The 20,540-nt window shown below is 37.1% G+C and overlaps 3 protein-coding genes across 6 annotated transcripts; 1 reads left to right on the forward strand and 2 right to left on the reverse strand.

The window, feature by feature from the left end:
- Window positions 1–100: 100 nt before the first annotated feature.
- Window positions 101–6,995, reverse strand: LOC111325771 (spermidine synthase-like). Of its 3 annotated transcripts, none has more exons than XM_022929659.2 (9): window positions 6,843–6,995; window positions 5,199–5,338; window positions 4,545–4,665; window positions 4,344–4,436; window positions 3,838–3,991; window positions 2,580–2,663; window positions 1,681–1,826; window positions 1,172–1,294; window positions 101–1,057 (listed from the first exon to the last, which is right to left on the reverse strand). In XM_022929659.2, the coding sequence occupies exons 2-9, from the start codon at window positions 5,327–5,329 to the stop codon at window positions 1,043–1,045; spliced, it is 867 nt and encodes a 288-aa protein (XP_022785394.1). In that variant the 5' UTR covers window positions 5,330–5,338; window positions 6,843–6,995; the 3' UTR covers window positions 101–1,042. The 3 variants fall into 3 exon arrangements, with proteins under 3 accessions (XP_022785394.1, XP_088585390.1, XP_022785395.1); XM_088729264.1 differs by having other exon boundaries at window positions 3,838–3,987; window positions 4,340–4,436; XM_022929660.2 differs by having other exon boundaries at window positions 5,199–5,332; window positions 6,843–6,969.
- Window positions 6,996–7,243: 248 nt separating this feature from the next.
- On the forward strand, window positions 7,244–16,724 carry LOC111325773 (peptidyl-prolyl cis-trans isomerase H). Its single transcript, XM_022929665.2, has 10 exons — window positions 7,244–7,345; window positions 9,326–9,390; window positions 10,267–10,290; window positions 10,528–10,572; window positions 10,807–10,849; window positions 11,820–11,915; window positions 12,481–12,513; window positions 12,805–12,859; window positions 13,277–13,317; window positions 13,808–16,724. Exons 1-10 carry the CDS (start codon window positions 7,265–7,267, stop codon window positions 13,874–13,876), a joined length of 552 nt encoding a protein of 183 aa, XP_022785400.1. The 5' UTR covers window positions 7,244–7,264; the 3' UTR covers window positions 13,877–16,724.
- On the reverse strand, window positions 14,487–20,378 carry LOC111319739 (uncharacterized). Of its 2 annotated transcripts, none has more exons than XM_022922481.2 (6): window positions 20,000–20,378; window positions 19,351–19,548; window positions 18,392–18,644; window positions 17,935–18,060; window positions 17,570–17,728; window positions 14,487–17,028 (listed from the first exon to the last, which is right to left on the reverse strand). In XM_022922481.2, exons 3-6 carry the CDS (start codon window positions 18,572–18,574, stop codon window positions 16,957–16,959), a joined length of 540 nt encoding a protein of 179 aa, XP_022778216.1. In that variant the 5' UTR covers window positions 18,575–18,644; window positions 19,351–19,548; window positions 20,000–20,378; the 3' UTR covers window positions 14,487–16,956. The 2 variants fall into 2 exon arrangements, with proteins under 2 accessions (XP_022778216.1, XP_022778215.1); XM_022922480.2 differs by having other exon boundaries at window positions 19,847–20,378.
- Window positions 20,379–20,540: the final 162 nt, after the last annotated feature.

Genomic DNA, 20,540 nt, shown 5'->3' on the forward strand with positions numbered 1-20,540 from the left:
AGGAGAAGTACGCAAAGGCCACCGGCAGCCTGGGGTCGAGGTGGGGACGATAAATAAATATATTTTGTTTTTCACGATTGTGAAAAGAGAAAAAAACATGTAGCATTGGAGAGAGTCTTTAATGACGTAATGGCATGTAAAAGGGTGAAACCTAAAATAACAAGGCCTTAAAGAGGCTCCAGTACATAGGACCAGAATGGATAATTAAATATTTTGACAGCTTTTTTCCCTAAAAACCTATGGTTAGCCTTCCACTATCTCCTCTGGGTCTACGAGTAGTTTGCTATTCAAACTGCATACATTACAGCAGCGCATGAGATTGCTACAGAAGAATTAATTATCACTGCGACTCAACTGCACTGAGTGCGGCGGGAATCGTGCGAGGACGAGACAAAGAGGTTGTTTACGGGCAAGTTCTCACTCTGCGTCCATTGTCGGGTCGCAAAATTAATCCCCAATCTCCTTGCGGTGCAACAATGGAAGCAGTGTGGATAAGTTTCGCTTACTTGCTCGGGCGGCTATGCAAATTTTAAATGAGGAGGTAGCCCGTTTGTGTGGTCAGAATTTATATCGTTGTCGAAAAGAGTACAGACCACGCTAAACCAGCCACTATCACCAATCTCAAAGCAAAAACCGTCATCAATTTTGTAAAGAAGCCAGCCACTGTCGCTAACGGTAGCTCAGGTAGAAACGAAAACAAAACGAAACAAAAAATCCAACAAACAAATTACAATTTAAGGAAGAACTAACCAAATAGGAGAAAAAAAGAAAAATTCATTAATTTGATCTCTATACTCCAAGACCTTGGAAGTAGACCTTGAATGACGTCATAAGGAGCATTCGGAGATCAAGATTGTTATCAACACAGCCTTAGACTGTCTAACAGCAGTAGCAACTCATCGGTGACCTCCTTGTCTTTGAGCTGCACTGTATTTTATCTTACTGGGTCATATAAATATCTTGTTCACTGTTCTTTGTGGCTAGTGCATCCTGCGGAGACTAACGGCTGGTGAACACTTATTCCATTATCATCGTGTGGGTGTCATAGCAAAAGCGCCTGAAATCGGGAGAGCAAAATCTAATAATCACATTTTCAAACTGGTATTTGCTAGCCAAGAAGAAGAAAAAGAGGTGAGAGGAAAGGACAATAACAGGAAGCCAGGGTACGAACCTTTTTTGCAAACTGTGGTAAAACAAAAGCGGCTCTGTGAACTTCAGCAGTGTAGTATCCCAGTTGCAGTTTCTCAAGTTGGTCCTCGGTAAACTCAGTGACAGGATTATCAAACTTAGTTTCCTACAATGCGATGAGAAATAGATGCTACAGCCTCGTTTTCTCTCGTGGTCTACTTTGCTTTCTTTCTGTTTTATTGTCCCTATAGGTCGTTATTGTTGTTGTTTTTGTTTGCGTTTTTGTTTGTATTTGTAAATTTGAGTTCTCTTTAGGAAAATGTTGTTCAGGATAAGTGGGTTGATATTTAAAAGCACATGATCCAATGCACTTTTATACTTTTTAAATGTGGCTTGGATACACTTCTCTCCCATCTCCAACCCCATCTTGTGTTTCGGTTTCCAGAGAAATCGTCTTTTTCACATCCATTTTTTCTACCCATTTAGCGAATTCCGTCGACCCCCAGCCTAAGAAAAGACTGATGTTGAAGTCTGTCACAAGGTATTACCAACCTTATTTTTGCTACACAGTACAAATCCTATCTGTCCACTTGGATATGTAGGTATTGTTGTGTAACCATAACTGACTGTAGGAAATAAGCTTCTACAGAGCTCTAAGACCGTCTTGATTAAAGGGATATGAAGCCATATGCATTCACCTGTGAGAATAAAAAACATAGGCGTTGCTTAGTTTCAGTGGTTTGAACGTAAAACGTACAGTCTGTTATGCTTTTAGATATGATTGAATCTCGACCAATTTAATCCATATCAAAAGAGATGAATATGCTTAAGGCAGATACACCGATATAAAAGACTAGGAGTTGATAAATATCTAATCGTCTTTTTCACTAAGTAAATTCCGTTTTGAAAGCCACTCAGCACCTTTCCAATGCGATAAGGGAGGGTAATAAAACAGCACTTCACATCCATCATAAGTCTCGATCTTCGAGTGCCTCTGTCGATTGTCTGCCAGCTGTCTTTGTCCCACGCTCGTGTCAATAAAAAAGAACCATCTTCGTCTGTTTGATTACCGAACTCAAAATGTTACTATCTTTCCTACTTCATTTACGCACATTGACTGCATCGCTTATCCCATTACACGTAGTGCGCGTGTCGCATATGAACCCAGTCATGGCCCCTCTGTACCTCACCAAAGATTCTCTACGACTCAGCAGTGGAGAACTGCAAGCGCAAATCCGGAAGTCAAGGATTCGATTCCTCCTTAGGAGTCGAGGAAAGCCATCTTTCCTTTTCGGCGGAGTGACGGCAAATGTCGTTGACAAATAGACAGTCTACAGTTCCCAGGATCTCTCGAATGCACATTACATGACTGCATATTAAACGCGCGCTAATACACATTAAAGCGGCCGAAAAGTTCCAATTATCAAAACGAAACATTAAGTGGTTAGTACCTTGGCAGCATAATAATCCATCTGGCTTTAGTGCTTTTTTCATAAGCTCATAGTATGGACCTTGAAACAGAGATTCTGCAGGACCTGGAAGGAAATTACAAAAGCGAAAATTAGGTATGGATATCAATTAAAAAAAAAAAAAAAAAAAAAAATTAAGATATTCACCGGCCCTTCCTCACTCAATCATAATGTAGTTTATCTTTGCATTGTCAGTTCTAGCATTGAACAGGAAAGTCATATGAATGAATGATACTGGACCAACTGATAATCCCCTAATTCATATTTTTCTGCTTGATAATGCATTGATATTGTAATGAGAAATTCTGTCTCAGTCACTGATGGGAGATTAAAGGGTTTAGTCATACAGATACATAAATACCATATATATTTTTTGTCATAAATGCCTAGGCAGGCACTTTTTTTAAATTTTGGCTTTAAGTGAACCTAAACCCCCATTTTTTTTCCACTTAATGAAATCAGCATTTCAAGCATTTTCCTTTGTTTGGGAAGGTTGTAGTCGATATTGTCCGAAATATGCCGACTAGGTGTGTTGTATGAGGAATGTATAAAGCGCGATACCCTCTTGCAAATTTCGCACGTCGCTACATCCTCCTACAACACACTTAGTCGGCACATTTTCGGACAATATCGACTACAACCTTCCTAAACAAGTGACAATGTGTGAAATTCAGACTTTCGTGTTCTCGATTTGACGTCACATTACCCACTAGAAACATTCCTCTTTAAACTCGGTCATGAGCCAAGATGGCGGCCGATTTTCCGTATTTTGACTGGGCACAGAAAATTGAAGATTTGAGCAAATAAAAAAAAAAAATTGCACAGAAATACTCCAAAAAAATACGCTTATTTCGTTGAGCGAAAAAAACATTTGGGGGTTTAGGTGCACTTTAAAGGAGGGGTGCTTAAAAAGGAGGGAGGGTTCTAAATGGAAGGACACATTAACAAACTTTCAATCTGCACTGATTCCAATGTAGTTTTAAAACTTTAGAAAGTTATAAATAAAGTGGCAGTAGAAGGAGATTTCCTTGTGTCTTGACTATTTCACTGAGAAAGTGATGGAGGAAGGGGGGGTGCTTATTCAAGATAGGTGTTTGTTTGATATTATGGCTTATTGGGGGGGGTGGGCACTTATTGGGAGGGCAGCACTCATTACAATAGGACCCCCTACTTAAGGAAATATTGTAAGTATCTAAACAAAAAGATAGTAGTAAACAAGCTATTAGCTATTATTACATACCTACAGGATCTGAAGAATCTGTAATAATAACATCAAATTCATTTTCGTGCTTCTTCATATAGTCAAATCCATCTCCTATATGCTGAGTTAATTTGGGGGAGCTAAAACCTTCAGCCATATTTGGTAAATACTTTTTACACACTTCGATTACTTCCTACAGGGAAAAAATGAAAACAAATCAAACTTACTGTCTCAGTTTGGTATGCACATAGTAAAAATCAATGATGATGATGATGATGACACGCGTGATCATCATTATTGACAGAGACAATTTTAATACCAAAAACACCAATAAGCAAAAATTTAGGAAGGACAATGGCGACAATGCTAACAACAAAAAATTGTAATGATAATTACCAAACATCTTTGATCAACTTTTTACACCCTAACATCAGCACAGAACATAAAAGGGCCGATTGGACAATTTGAGTGGAACTGGCAACGATTGATAAACAGACCATGACAATCTTACAAGTTATGGGTTTTACAACCACTTTTTTACCCACCTCATCGATTTCACATTGAACGATGGACTCCACAGCTGGATGTTTTGAAACTTCTCTTATAACTCCTCCATCACCTCCACCAATGATTAGAACCTGTGGATTAGTAAAAGTATCAAACTTCATTAAGACTTCACCATGATTTCCAAACTGGTGACTTACTCAGACATTTAACAATACGTAGTTCAAATTGGTACATTTTACCTTTTTAGGGTTTGGATGCGAGTTAAGTGGAAGGAAGGTAATCATCTCTTGATAAGAAAACTCATCTCTATCAGTGCATTGTATAACTCCATCCAGTACAAGAACCTTGCCGTGATGCTTGCTATAGGTTGAAAAGACATCTGTGTTTGTGCGTTTGTTTATTTATTAAATCAAGAGCTCTTTTAGCGGAAAGGTCACAGGTAAATGTAATAAAAATGAAAAGAAAAAAATTGTAATTAAAAGCAATGCTGATTAACTGAAAGACGAGTCACTAAGCTCATATTAAGAAAATTAGGTTAATGAATGACTGGCAGAATGACTGAGTGGCTTGCTGACTGTCTCAGTGGCTGGCTGACTGACTCAATGGCTGGCTGACCAACTGACTGACTCAGGCTATCTTTCTAACATACACTTACTCCCTGATCAACTGAATTCTGAGTTGCACACTAATGGTGTTCGATCAGATGACTTAATAACTGACTGATGGCTGAGTGGCTGACTAACTGACCAACTGACCAACTTGTGTGGTTAGTATAAGGTTTAGTTTTAAGGGATGAATCTATCCAAGAAACCTGACTAATGCAATCAGTGGATAAGCATGTATGCAGTGTTTGTCAACTGCAAATGGTAACTTGTAACGGTTTCAAAACATACCTTTTAAACACAAGAATGTCCTGATATTTTGATTTTCCCTCAAATAAAATTTCCTCTACTTCAAGAGAAAGTGCTTGGCCAGGCCACTGGTCATTTACTTCAGAAAACCAGCCATTCTGTATTCTATTCATTTTCTGTTTCTGAAAAAAATTAGAATCATATGAAATTGCCACATCACTATTTGTCATTGTATTGTCCTTCTTAATCTCTTTTATCATCTTTTGTCTCTGAGCTAATCTGACATGATAGTGTAAGATATCATCGTAAACTAATTATCATAACCTCAAGCATATTTAGTCTTCAAAAGTCTTTTCAGACAAAATTATATTTTGTGAGAAACACAAACACGAAATACAACTAACACATGTCTGAAACATTGTGCCCTTACCAAAAACAATATGTAATAAAACATTTTCCAGATGAGGGTAATTTTACCAGGGGTTTCAATAAAAACTGGTTACCGGCAGTCTTAACCGCCGCCCTAGGACCTAACTGCTGTCTGTTTGGATTTCATTAATGAAAATACAAAGTGATTTTAGTGGTCACAGCTGCCTATGAAACCTTCAGTGGCCGCTTATAACTAATGTTATTGAAACCCCTGTTTTTACCTGAATTGACCAATCAGTGTGCTTTGTTTCTTTCAGTTTACCACCGGGTAAAGTTTACCCTACTGGCTTAAACTTAACATTAGCAATTCGCTCGTTAGAGCCCTTCCATGGGCTGCATCCACGCAAAATAAGTACATTCTTTCAATTGTGCCTTCTTAGAATCGAATTTCGCGAATTGGAGTTGAAAAAGGTGCAAAACCGATCGATATCGGCTTACATCTACATGTAGGATGCACTATTGGATGAGAACCTGTGAAAAACCTGTGAAAAACCTTTGAATTTTTCTGTGAAAAAACCTGTGAAATACCATTTTTCGCGTGTTTTTTCAAAGGTTTTTCACAGGTTTTAAAAGCAAAATTTCTTCAAATTTTGCTCACATGTTTTTTCACATGTTTTTTCACAGTTCTTAAAATTCACAGGTTTTTTCATAGGTTCTAAATTTTGTGATTTTTCACCAAAATTTAGCCCTTGCAAAATTCACAGGTTTTTTCACAGGGTGTTTCAGTGTCAGATAATATTTCACACGTTGTTCACAGGTTTTTCACAGGTTCTCATCCAATAGTGATGGCGCGCTTTTAGATTTGTCGGGATTCAAAAATTGACACGGCTATGTTTGCAAAGTCATGTTTGTTTTACCTTTACGATAAAATATCGTTGACATGAAGGTGTTTTATTGACATGTTTTAGTTGACATATTTATACAATAGCAAATCAGGCGTGTATAACAATCCTGCGGCTATCCAAGCGAAATTACACGCTAAAATAAATTAGTACATTGTTCCTAAAATTAAATTGAATCCATTCAAGCTCATATCTAGTGCCATAATATTCCAGTGTTGAGCTTTTTGATGGAAAGCTGCGCAATTTCCTTTCCTATCACTGTCCCTGTGCTAGAAGTTCCTCTCTACTAACTATGGCTAGATCTAAGTTTAAAAATATGTTTCTAATTGAACTGCCCTAACACAAAACAAAAAACAGACAAATGAGCAAGGGAGCCAAAGTAAATGCGTTTTCGAGGAAACATCGTGTTCCCTACCTGGTTCCTCCTTGCGTGTACTTCGCCAAGATACCACGATGAAAACCACAGCAACTTCGCGTGATTTGTAAGGGGTACAGGCTTCTGCTCGAATCACGTGTATTTAAAAATACGGTTCCCCTGCGCTAAGAATGTTAGATGCTAATGCCCTCCTCCTACCCCACCCTGGCTAAAAATATTTCTTAGCAAAATTGACCTAGTCAACCATTCAAAACACAAAACTATACGTTAAATTGAAACTAAAAAACTCATTTATACACACCACTAGTTCTTGTAATTAGGACATCTAAGCGTAACGAGTGTAGATTTCTTCAGCTTCCGAAAATCTCTCCAGGCCCTAGTGGGGATAATGTTTGCTTTGCAAAAGACTGGAGACTAGGGAAGCAGGCATTCTTCCCCATTCCTCCTAGTTCATTTCAAAGATGGCGGCTGCATCGTCTTCAACGGGTGCTTCAAATCCCTCAAATCCAGTTGTTTTCTTTGATATATCCATAGGAGGACAGGTAATGTTACTTCGATTTTATATTTGTTATTTTTTCCTTCTGATGGTCATCATGGCCGAGTGCAGGACTTACAAACCAGTGGTTTATTGGGATACAGTTGCATGTTTAAGCACGCGGAAAGTTTGGGAAGTACGTAAGATGTGAAAATATGGTGCACACAGGAAATTTGGAGAGCACGAAGGATGCGTGAGAGTTTATTGAGGCGTAGCTGGGGGCGAATCCAGATTTAGGAAGCAACTGGAAATTTAGAGAGCTTGAAAGATGAGTAAGAGTTGCTCAAGTTGAGAGCAGCTTACATACTGTAAGCTACTCTATTGCTCTCCAAGCTGTCCAAGTGCTGTATATCTAGAGGAATGCACAACTGATGTGCGAATCAAGTGTTTCAGCCATTATTAACGCAGTAGTCTAAATTTGGTGTTTCTCAATCAAAATTCATTCTCCTAAAAATAATCTTTTGATGATAAAAAATTGCTATTAATACTGTAGTCTTCTAAACCCATTTCGACGTATACGTAAGCCATTATCGAGTGAAAAAGAATGATAAAACAAATCTTAATGGTGTTAAGTATTTTATGACGATTTTAATTCTAAATAATAATCTTGAAATGCTATTTATCAAGAAACTCAAACCGAAGTTGAGCGTGCAAGCAGATTTCATGGTGCAAAACTTTTTGTTTGTTGTTGTTGTTGTTGTTTTTTTTTCTAAAGTTGTTTATTGTTTTAAGGTTTTAATCAGTCTCTGTTGTTATTTTAGTATTTAATGCCTCTTAAACTTAGCAAATGGTAAACACCAGTGTCACTATTGAGTTATGTATGCACGTGGGAGATTGCCAAGCACATTAGAAGCATAAGAGTCAGGCAAGGTGATAGCCAAGAGCAACTCTAGTTTCTTGAGTACTTAGCAAACCCCCCAGGTGCATACATAACTCAATAGCGTACACTGTGGCATTTACTATTTGTTCTATGACATAACATTGATACATTGTAGCAAGAGAGTTTTCTTTTATTTAACAAATCTTACTTGACTAGAAAAAAACAAGCATGCACAGACAACTAGTCTTTGCATTTGCTCATGTCAGCAGCATACACGCATAGGCAAATGATGGACGCTGAATTGACCAATCAGAGGGTTTGCTTTCTAAATCTAAATCTAAATGTTTAATTTACAAAGGGCAGTACAGCCCATCTTCAGCTGATATAATTCCCACCCATCCCACCCCAGGGGAGGACATCCACCACACAGTAATCTCGTGCACGGGAAATTAACATCTCCTACCCCTAACCCTGCAGGAGCCGGGGTCTATGGTTTATTCATCCTTATTCGAGAAGACTAGAATATCTATCCATTTCTTGTTCTAGAAAGGTAGCAAATTCTCCTCAGTTATTTTAAGACCATGAGTATTGGTCCAGCTGGGGCTCAAACCCTCAACCTCCCACACATCACAATCTGGTGCTCTAACTCACTGAGCTAACCGGGAGGCTTTCCTTTGGTTCTGTTATAATTATCATTCTTTTTTACTTGATAATGGCATTATGTTACTCATCATTGGCTAGCTTTTTTTAAGCCTTTTTTTAAATGTACCTTAATGGTTTTAAAAGTATTTTACTGCATTTTTTTATAGTTTTTATTCATTTTGAAATGTTTCAGTCAGTGCCTATTGTTATTTTAGTTTATCATTCTTTTTGACTTGATTATGGCATTATGTTAAAGTTGACATCAACCTGTCTACCAGTTTTTTTTCAGCCCTTTTTAAAATGTATCATATTAATGGTTTAAGAAGTATTTTTTAACAATTTTTTTACCATTAAATGTTTTTCTAAATCACTTCTTCTTAAGAAAATTTTCTTTACCTTGAAAAGCTCAATAATTCCTTTTTAAATTATTAATTTTTCTATTTGGAAAATGGAGTTTTTGATATAGGTTTGATACCATTCCAATATTTATTATTTTGTGATCATTCCTTTTATTCCAAATTGTAGGAGGTAGGAAGAATGAAAATGGAGCTGTTTGCAGATGTTGTACCAAAAACAGCAGAAAATATGAGGTGGTTAATTAATTATTGTCTTGGAGTAGATTTCGAGTTTCCCTATACTTTGATGGAAGAGAATCCACTGCTCCTAAGCTCTTGCATGGAAGAAGAAAAAGAAGTTTCTTGCCCTGGCACTGTCCTGCAATCCCTCAACATGATCACAGAACAGTACAGTCAAGTAGTAGAAATGACTTATGCAGCTTTAATTACAGAAATATGTGGCATAGTCTGAGCATTTTTAAGTTAAATAGCCTTTACTCTGATGAGTTTTGTGTCTTTACTTGTTTTTGGAAAGAGGAAACAGCTTGAAAATAGCACAAATTCATACAGAAATTTTAAATGGGTCTCATGGAAAGCAAGATGTTTGAAACTTTAAAATGCCTGATGTACAATAGCTTGCATACAGCCTACCCTCTACCCTTAACAAAATCAGGAAGGGGCCCTTCCCAATTTTTTTCTTAGGTAGGGGTGACTGTTGGCTGTACAAAGGCTTTGACTCTTGTCTGATTAAATAAAAATTAAGCTTCTAATGCCTCTCCTAACATGTTTGTAAATGTACTTACTCCCCCTTCTTTGAAATTAATTGGATTATATGTCTGTATAAAATTTTGTTGACTGACCAAGTTCTTTTGTCCTCGATTTATGCAAATCCTAAGTTGAAGCAGAAGATACCTTTACAAATAAGAGAAACAGTTTTTATAAAAACTAATCAGTGTCCAATTGTTCAGTCACAACATGGTAGATTCCAAGAATGTGCTGTTCATTCTGCACTAGACATTCAGTTGAAAAAGTGCTCCAAGGACATTCAGTCAAAAAAGTTCTCCACAATATTTTTTGGCGAAAGTCCTTATACTTATTTAATTTTTTTTTTATTATTATTATTATTTTCAGACAACTGTGTACAGGAGAATACAGGTAAAACAATGTTTAGAGACTATTCCTCTGCTTCACTTGAATTAATTTTAAGAAATAACTGGAAATACTGCACACATTGTACTCTAAGCAATGTCTCTCTGATTGATTGATCAAAAAGTTGAGTGCATATAGGCTCTGATTTTCAGTTCTACAAAAAGGTAAATTCCATATACAAATAAATTTCAGAAATCTTCTTTTCTCTTAATAACTACTCCCATTTTGTCCTTTTTTTCATAGAAAAGACGGAATACCTCAAGGATACAAAGGAGCTTCCTTTCACAGGTGTGTTATAATTTTAATTACATGAAGAATTGTTAAAGTTGGTAATTTACAAAGTCAACTTTTATTTTTTTTAATTTTTTTTCAGAATTTAAGAACAAAACATTGAATGTCTGTACTACATGTACTCAAAAATGCAATAATTTTGGTGTTGGTATACACCCTGGATATTGCACTAGCCAATGATACTTCTCTATACTTTAATTGCTTCTTTAAGACTTTGCTTTTAATTTGCAGGGTTATAAAAGACTTCATGATCCAAGGTGGTGACTTTGTCAAAGTAAGTGCTGGGTAATGCTTGGATCCTGAATCTGTGTCACTTACTCAGAGCTTTTAAAAGAAACAATCATTTATGAAGTGAGAAAATTATCAGCATCAAATGTTTGTAGCCAGTCCCTACAGTATAGTGTAGTTACATATACCGATTGTGAGGATATTTTTGCCAGATACATGGCAACCCCCTACTCTCTCAGCATGCAAGGGTTGTAAAAAGTTCTGTTCAAGGTCATAGATGCATATATCACATGTGTTCTAGAAATAGTAAAGTCAACAACGAAACAAAGTTTCCGTGACTCGTACATGTAGTTTCATGCTTTCGCAATCATCAGACGGTGGTTATTCCAATGAAAGATATACCTAAATTTTTTTATATACAGAGTGCTATTTATGCGGTGTGAAACTTAATTCCTATAATTAGGCAGTGTGAAAATTAGTTCCTATAATTAGTGACACGTAATTCTACTGAAAGTGAATAAAAGCTAAGTTTTAAAGTTCGATAGGTAGAATTTGTTTTCGTGGCAGCATTTGGAAACTAGTTCAGATTTCATGTTGAGTAAAGTATTTTTGTCAGCTTGAAGGATGCAGACTTTTTCTGTGAGGCACAGATTACATTTCTTAGTTTTGTTACAGTAGGCAGGAGCGTGGCAGAGAATAGGCCAGTGAATCAAGTAGGTTTTTTTGCTGTTTCCCAGATGTGTTTTGATAGTTTGGTGGAGTTGGAGTACTTAAGGTCGCGGAAAGGAAGCGTGTGTTGGGTGTAGCGGCATTTAAATGTACCCTCTGTGAGACCTATGAAGTATTTTCCACTGGGGTCGTTGTTCATTGTGACGTTGGCCTTGTAGATCAGGCTTGTAGAGAGACATTTATTATTTAGGGGGCAATTCGCTTTGTCCTGCAGTTGTCTGTCCTTTCATTCTCACACGTGTTCTATATGCATTCCATTTTGTCACGCACATTATTTTTTACTTAAGGGTGATGGCACAGGAGTTTTTAGTATTTATGGGGAGGTTGCATACCCTGATGAAAATTTCAAGATAAAACATGATTCACCAGGCCTCCTCTCAATGGTAAGTGTGTTTCAACAAGTTTATATGATTCTGCAGGAGTTCATTGACTGAGATATAAACAGCATCTTGCTTTCTGTGCATTTATTTTAGCAATACTTCAATAGTAATGATAGCAATGATAATACTGCTTAATTCATGTTCCTCCATTTGGTCCGACAAGGGGCTATTATGCTCAAAACGTTAGCTTTGAAAGCATTACAGTGGCTAATTTATATATTAATCAACTAACAAATAAAACCAAAATTATTGAGTACTATGATTATGATAACATAGTACATATTCACTCATAATAATGGCAATCAGGATGTGGAATTGGCAGCCATGAGCAGTGGCAGTAATTATAATATCAGTTCATCTAAAATGAACTCTATCTTAGTTTGAAAAAATGTTCAGAAGTGCATGACAAGGAATGAGAGGTTCCTGATATAAATCAAAATTAATTAACTTTTAATCCAGTCACACACTGTATACAAATGTGTTACACTGATGATCACAATTGTACTTTGTTTTCTAGCTCTGTCCATTCTTGACTTCCTTAATTTAAATGATCCAACTTTATTTTTAGGCCAACAGTGGTCCAAACACAAATGGCTGTCAGGTAAGCATAGAATTGTAAGCAGATTAGAATTCCCTTTCTTTAAAAAAGGCCTTTTTTAACACTTGCATCACAAGTAAGGCTGTGTTTTGGTGCATTTTAGTAATTATCAGTCGAATACTTCTGATAGAGTGCATCTCAGTTTTCATCTAGCTAATTCTCTCTGAGAACTGTGCCCTTCTTAGAACATAGAATGTGTACAGACAATTATCTGAGCACATTTTCTAGCTACAGTAACTGTAAATGGAGACCATTGTCTTTGCATTTTGTCATACACCAAAAAATTTCTTGCAGTTCTTTGTCACTTGTGCTAAGTGTGATTTTCTGGATGGGAAGCATGTTGTATTTGGTATGTTTAAGTAATTATGTAATACAAACATATGAATCTCTAGATGGTCAATGTCATAAATTAAGTTCTTTTTTCCTGTTTTATTAATGAACATAGTGTCATTTATATCAGTTTATGAGTGTGATATCTGCACATGTTCCTCCGCATTGACAGAGGTGTATTTCTTAGAGTCATTGTGTTATAGTTAGAAAGTGAATGACACACAATGTAAACTAGGAATTGGAGGTTTTCTTTTGTTCATGCAGCTGCATATTCTACTGTGTGTTCCAAAAAAAAAAACTATGGATGGAATGTTGGTTTTAAAGGAGCAATATTCTAACTACACATAAGTTTATACAACTGTAAGGAAATTAGTATTCAGCCTTGTAGTTTTAAAGTTTAGAATGCATCTTAAAGCCAGTTTTGTTTTGATATCAGGGAAAGTTATTGATGGACTGTTAGTGATGAGAAAAATAGAGGTACTGTTTATTTTGTGTCTTTTAGGTACATTTTCTGTTTTTGTACAGTTTTGCGAGTTTACTTGACTTGCATTTACATTTTAGAGTTTCCTGAAAGGATGAAGGGGAAGAGGAAGGAAATAAATCTCATTTCCCAGCTCAAAATTTTTGCTAAATTTTATTCCATGCACTTCATCACCTAAATCCCATTCCAGTGTCCTGTTAACTGTACACAGTGTAATTTGTAGTCCGTGTGAAAGAAGTCAGCAGTTCTTGATTTTCACTAGACCATTTTGCTATTAAATGAAGGCTTAGTCAGTGTTATACCTTCTTACCACTCTCCTGGATAAATCTTCCTGGATATTGTAATATATAAATTAACTTATTTTATTTTGCTTGTAGATCTCGTGGAAACAAAGTGTAGCCTTTCTCTGTCTTGCCAAATAGAACTTAGGTCGCTCAGTCTAATGATTAATATCCCTTATTATCTTTGTCCTTTATCATCCTCTAGAATGTTCCCACAGGACCCAACAACAGACCCAAGTTACCTGTGGTTATATCACAGTGTGGAGAAATGTAGAGCTTGATGTATTTTCTATATATATTTATACATGTTCTGTGGTTGGAAGAAAAGCTTTGAAAAGTATTTGATATGGTTGCAAGTCCTTTTGGTTTTTCGTGCAATTGAAAATTGCGAACTGCACGAGAATTGTTTTTCCGTGAAAAAAATTACTTCCTCACTCCAGTGAGCAACCCATCTACTTCAAGCTCTAACTAATGTCCCCTTTCTATTAAAGCTACATGTAACTCACCCCAAGTGAACAAAAGGACACTTTTCGATTTAGTGTCGTTAAGCCATCACCAAAATAATCACAACAGCTAATCAGGAGAAAGGAAATACCTTTACGAGACAATGGGAACTTTAAGTAAAAACAACCAAGTGCCTAAAGCGCGGGAAAACACGCCGGGTGACCAAATTGTGATTGGGTTTAGTTTAACATCTGATTGGTCGAGAGAGTGGCGGGAGTTTTGTGGACCATTCACAGAGTGAAGTAAAGAAAAAACAAAGCAATTCGGAATTACTTTTGGCACTCAGTTATTATTCTAAACATGTACGTGTAGTTCTCTGTAACCCATACATAATCTATGTATACTAAAATTAAGGGAAACACATTCAAACAACATCACCATAGGGAATGACATTGATTTTATTTTATTGATAAATCCTGTTGAGCTTATACATTTAACACTGAATGAACAAGTAACAAATTCAGTGCCAAACACACTTTTCTGTGATGCACGTTTTCTGTAACACGAAGTCAGTAATCAATTTTGACTAAACAGAAGGCAAAGCTCAATGTGTGTGTTGCTGGAATCGATTCAACAACCTAAACGTAGCTCTTAAATGTATGTACAATGTTATTCTGTAGCACTGTTCACTACATCAGATCAAATGAATGCAATTTAACTTGATTTAAAAATTTTCCCTGAATACCCCTTTTGTTTATGCATTCCCTGTTTAAAGCGCTTTCTTTATTAACAACATGCGCTGCCAGCTACATTTATATGATAGTCTTATCTATTTCACTACACAATGTATATGACACATGTGATGTCTAAAAAGATAGCAAGTGTTTACGATGGCAAAATCCTGCAATATGAATTTGGGAATTTTCCCACCCATGAAGAAATTCATCTCACCTTAGAAATTAATTGAATTTCTTTTTCCTCTTCAAATTAGCGTAGAAGCGCCATGTACCATTGTAATTTTTTGTGATAACGAAAACTTACCATAAACTTTTCATTTCCCGAAGAGCACCTTCCTTTTTACCTCTGTCTTTTCTTTAACGAATTTTATGCTTCGACGTCATAATTGACAAATATGTAGAGCTACCTTTACATTAAGAGTCAGGGTTGTGTTAGACACGATTGCCCCGACTTAAATAGCTTTAAATATGACGAAAAGGTCTTACTGATGTATACTGTACATTTGCATTAAATAATGTACCCTCGCAGTTGTTAACATTATGTCCTCTTCAACCTTCCTGGTGTCCACCAAGTAAAATAATTGTTACAGCAACAATTTCGGTACAATTAAGTTAATTCAACTAAAAAAAAACTCCTTAAAAATTTTACCGCTAACTTTTCCTTTAGCCTCAAATATTCAGTATGTTCATCAGAATATGTACAACGAAGTTGGCGCAGTTTACTTTCTACCTACTAAAGGCTAGACCCAAAAGAACTTGGAGTGGAGTATTTCGTTCACATTAGCTGAACACTTACTACAGGACTGTGCAAGAGTAAGTTGAGAGCCCCTAGAAACTCCTTGATTTCTCGAAAACCCCTCGAGGATCGAGGCTCGGATTGATTTTCGAGACACTCGAAACGAGAAAACAAAGGAAATGCTTGTGCGATTATGTTTTACTCGACAAGGAGCTTCCTTCCTTTTGTCGTATTCACGGGACAAAAATCGTGGCGAAACTTTTGTTCTAGCCAGTTCTGATGTTTTAGACAACAGCCTCGAGAATTATTTTGGTTTTTTCACTGTGAGTAACCCTCTCCGTTGTCTCGCCTGAAGGTTGTACTCTTTACAGTGCATGAGAATTTGTTTCGGTATTTCTCTTGCGGATCGATCATGAAAGCATGCATGTTTCCTTTCAGAGAGTAAATGAACGAGTTCCTTTAAAACAGGGATGACACTTACTTGGTGAATTGGACGAAACACGGAGTATTTTTTCTCGATGCTTGTATTCCAGTTTTAATCCTCATTTATAACAAAGGAGAAAAAAGAAACGTTCATCAGGTTAAAATCGTTAGGAGTAATATAAGGTCGGTATGGATATGAGAGTATGAATTTTGATCATGAATGGTGAAGGCCTGGTTCAAGCAGGTAGGGTGGCCATTACTACCGACTTGTTTCTAGTATTTATAATATACACTAAAAGAAATGTAGGTTTCCTGTAAGAAGGACAACGCAAGTTTTTCGAACATTTTACAGGTTAAAAAAATATAAAACATTAAAACATATTTAGAAAATTACTTGCCTACAAGCAATTATTTTTTTTACTAAAAAAATGAAAAATAAAAAAAAGAATCTTATGTTGAAGTAAGTTGGTTTTATGTATGATGCACGATCCTCGCAGTAGATAGCGCTATATATGCAATAGCGAAAATCAGACCTGAAAAAAATCAGACCTGAAAAAAAAAAAAAAAAAAGTCAGGCCTGTACGGGACTCGAACCACTGACCTCTGCGATACTAGTGCAGCGCTCTACCAATTAAGTTGGTTTTACACGCAAGTTATTTGTTTTCATGTCATTTTTTTTTTCTTTTTTTTTTTCCCGTTCACTCAATTCGTATTGCGCAACTTGGAATGCGCAACTTGGAATGAACAACTACTCGTATTCTTTTTTTTTTTTTTTTTTTTTTCACTAATTAAGACTACAAATTACACACGCCTCACGCGCTTGCGCAAATGTGTCACCCATTGGTCATTTTTTTTTGTGGAAAACAATTACTCTTGCTCATTTACTCCAACTTGCACTCGAAATCATTTAATCACTGGTACTAATTTTATCCCTAGTCGAACGTTGTGAGTTCCTTCCAAATATAATAGAAGATAAAGAAAATAACTAAAAACATCATCTTTATGAATACAGCATTATGCTTCCATTTCGATGGGTTGAGTTCCCTCATGCTCATTTTCCACGCCGGGGCGTGTTTCACCTTGAAACTAAAACAAAATGGATAAGAAAGGTATTATGCATCATGCAAGGCATTCAGCAAACATCATTGGCGCGAACATCAGGAGTGGATCCAGGAATTTCTGAACGGGGTGGGGAAGCGGGGGGGGGGGTTGGGGGCTATACAGTATTGAAATAACCTTTAACGCCAGTGGTGTGGAAGTCGAGTGACGGCTCCGTACCTCTGGCGTGAGCCCTTAGGGGGGCCCGGTGGAAGTGAAACAACTTCGTAAAGAACAATTTCGTTTATTATTTTAGGAAGAACCAAACAAAATAACACGAAACAAATGCTGCTCAAAGGGGGGGGGGGAGGGGGGTTGCAATCCCCTCAGTTTCTCCCCTGGATCCGCCTCTGAATATTGTACAGTCATCGTAACTTGGATTTCCTTGAAGATTTCTTCAATATATGTTAGGCAACCATTAATGATCTGAGAGATCACAGTCAAGTGAAACCCGGCGGAAATTTACTGGGGTAATTTTTTTGATAAGTGCAAAGGTGAAGATCATGGACTAATTTGAAATTAAACTTACAATTGACAGCTGTAGGTTCAACTCTCCAGTTTGCAAAATGATGTCTCGGCTCTCATTCATAAGTGTCGCCTCCATTGTTATGAAGGACGCATCACTCTCAGGCATGGTGAAAATTAAATTCTCGGCAAGCTTCATTTCATCAATTTTGTGTCGATCGACCTGGAAAGAACACACCAAAGGGTTGGTCAGGATCAGTAATGCACTTATTATCACAATGTTTTAGGCTTCTCCTCGTTTCGCGCTGGATAGGAAAATTAATTTATGATCATTAATTATTAATTATTAATTATTAATTAATTATTGGGGATCTGAAAGGTCATCCACAACATAAACGAAGACCAACGACTCTAGACAAAGGGCTTTACCTGCTTTTCAGCTTGGAAATCTCCCAATATTAATTGTGCAAGAAGCTTGGTGCCTTCACTTTTCCTCCAACGGAAACTGTTTGAATAAACAGACCGAACATTGATCATGCCTTGATCAAGCTGCTTCTGCTCAAAAAGAAAAAAGTTTGCCATTATTGCAAAGTTGATGAATTTCAGTTGCTAATGCTGTTGTGCCGAGAGGTAACCCACCCCGGGTATTTAAAGTTTTTTGCCTAGGATATAAGGAAAAAACAACAAAACAAAAACAAAACAAAAAAACAAGCAAAAAAAAACAAGCAAAAAGCGAAAAAAATGAGTTGCGTCTCCCTTGCATCCCCAATATCCTGACCCCCTACTCCCTACTTTACCCCTACCGTCATTTCACTGATGGTCCACCGTATTCATAAACAACAGACAAGATTATCCAATAATCATTGTAAAAATCCCAAGTCCTCACCTGCAGTTTATCTAACTGCCCAGAATCCTCCGAGGCCCTGGTGATAAACACAATGAGCTGTTTACGTGGCCCTGTACCGCCATTTGTGGTTAGTCTTCTGTAGCTAAACACATGTAATCCGTATAGTTCGTCTTCAGTATATGACTGTTGAGTTCGCAAAGGAGTGTCAAATGAATTTGACATGATGGATCCTTGCGGCCAGTTGTGTTCAACCGGATAGATGCTGTAGTTGATGTTACTTCGTTGCTAGCTTCTAACCAATGGACAAAAGCAAAGAGTGTGAGGAGTATTTACGTGTTAATATGATCGAATCAGCTATTTATAGATGATTATGAGTACATGGTGCACGACATCTTATAAATCCGCAGGTCACACTTATCATAAAAATGTTATCATTTACAAACGAAATACCAAAACTCATTTTACAGTACAGATCATCTCCATGATGTATGACTGGCTGTATCTGGGGATTATACAAATTAAGCAATACACTGAAATATTTTTACTAGCTGAAGTATACGAAGCAACTGTTACAGTACCCTTTCTTTTATAGTTAACAGTTTTAAGTAGAATTCTTGTGGCCAATATGCGGGCCATTTGATGGAGGAAGAAATAGGTACTTTTTTCGTGTGTCGGAGAGGGCAGATCAAGAGAACGTTTTGCTTTAGGTCAAATTCGTCACGACAACGAAGCATGAACATCCCTGAACCGGAATTCGCACACCAGATTTAAAAAATCTGCTTAGCACTAGGATAAGCAGACACATCTATCTCAACGAATCAGGAGGTAGTGTAATTTTGAAATGTAAAATTACCTCCGACGCCTACTTAGAACAAATGTTCGCTTAATTGACAAGGAGCGTGACCAAACTGTCATACATGTAGCTTTGTCGTGATGTAAATTAAGTACCTGCTAGTCACAAAACTTATTTCAATATTTTACAGAAACGCTCAAGTTACCTTTGACGTCGATATTTAAACCCCGATTCGAATTGTTCTCTGTTAGTCTGGCCAAGCAATACATACGACCATCAATTTGATCGTGACTAAATAAGTTTCTTTCTTCTGAAGCTCTGAACGCACTGAACAGGTCCCACACATGTAATAAAAATTTGTGTCCACTCCTTCTGATGTACAGCAATGTGTGATTGTAGACAACTGCAAGGAATTTTGAGTTAACATATTAGATTATTTCAAAGGGAATTTCTGCATAAAACTGCACCCCCTCGAACTGAAGCAGTATCGCAGTATTCCCGTTTATTTTCATTCGCTTTCAACCCGCTATCGCCTCTAAGTTATCTTGGTCTAATTTCGTGGTCTACGTAGGTTACTTGGCTGACCACTTGCGATTACAAGAATGCGTGAAGTCTCTGCAAGCCCCTATCGATGACGATGGGCTCTTTCTTAGACACCAAACATCGCCTTAAGGAAACAATATCTACACTCGGTTACTCACCGGAATTATCCTTTCTCAGAGATAAAGGGCTCTCTGTCTTCAATCATTTTAGCTTCTTAGCGGAGCTCTACCTCTTTCCACTAGTGTGCGACGTTATTTATTTACTATGTTCCGCGAGCCTTTTAAAGACGTGATCAGTGTCTATGCTCTTACCCGGGTCCTCAAAAGTAAGATGCTTTCAGTTGAGCGACGTGGCTCCTTATATGCTCGAGGATGAGTTGTACCTTGTACTGTAGACGTGTGAAAGAAGCTGAACCTTGTACCTTGCAAAAGCTTTCCTACGCTTATGAGACCATCAGTAACCGAACACCAGGATTCCCAAACACTTTCACTTTCGATCGTTTAAAGTCGTTTCCAACCCTGAAATTTAGTTTTTTCCTACTTTTTCACGCTAATAAACGATTTGAACAAACTTAGTCACCGTAGAGTTCTCATCTTTCCTCACCATTTACTTATCTCATCGATTTGCTTTTTCGCTACGCACGTTACTTCGAGTCGAAACTTAAATTATGCCTAATTAGCGTTACAATATGCGCTTCCCTGTCACAAATGTGCAACGCTGCACTATCAATTTGAAAAGGGATAAACCCCATCATTTGGCTCTTATTCTTCCATTGTATGACGTATTTTATTTTTGTTCAACCAGGGAATACGAGATAAGATGATGAAAGGAAAAAGGAGACAAGAACGGAAA

This window comes from Stylophora pistillata, chromosome 8 (assembly GCF_964205215.1).
Source record: "Stylophora pistillata chromosome 8, jaStyPist1.2, whole genome shotgun sequence".
NCBI classification, from domain to species: domain Eukaryota; kingdom Metazoa; phylum Cnidaria; class Anthozoa; order Scleractinia; family Pocilloporidae; genus Stylophora; species Stylophora pistillata.

What these genes read in the sequence shown, in the direction of transcription:
- LOC111325771 (XM_022929659.2), bottom strand. Translation starts at nt 5,329, where the DNA reads ATGAATAGAATACAGAATGGCTGGTTTTCTGAAGTAAATGACCAGTGG. An exon ending in GACATTCTTGTGTTTAAAAG is followed by an intron (nt 4,666 to 5,198) that starts GTATGTTTTGAA and finishes TTCAACCTATAG; the next exon opens with CAAGCATCACGGCAAGGTTC. An exon ending in TTCAATGTGAAATCGATGAG is followed by an intron (nt 3,992 to 4,343) that starts GTGGGTAAAAAA and finishes TTTTCCCTGTAG; the next exon opens with GAAGTAATCGAAGTGTGTAA.
- LOC111325773 (XM_022929665.2), top strand. Translation starts at nt 7,265, where the DNA reads ATGGCGGCTGCATCGTCTTCAACGGGTGCTTCAAATCCCTCAAATCCA. An exon ending in AAAGGAGCTTCCTTTCACAG is followed by an intron (nt 10,573 to 10,806) that starts GTGTGTTATAAT and finishes TTTAATTTGCAG; the next exon opens with GGTTATAAAAGACTTCATGA. An exon ending in TAGTGATGAGAAAAATAGAG is followed by an intron (nt 13,318 to 13,807) that starts GTACTGTTTATT and finishes ATCATCCTCTAG; the next exon opens with AATGTTCCCACAGGACCCAA.
- LOC111319739 (XM_022922481.2), bottom strand. Translation starts at nt 18,574, where the DNA reads ATGTCAAATTCATTTGACACTCCTTTGCGAACTCAACAGTCATATACT. An exon ending in GGCAGTTAGATAAACTGCAG is followed by an intron (nt 18,061 to 18,391) that starts GTGAGGACTTGG and finishes CTTTTTGAGCAG; the next exon opens with AAGCAGCTTGATCAAGGCAT. An exon ending in TGAACCTACAGCTGTCAATT is followed by an intron (nt 17,029 to 17,569) that starts GTAAGTTTAATT and finishes ATTTTGTTTTAG; the next exon opens with TTTCAAGGTGAAACACGCCC.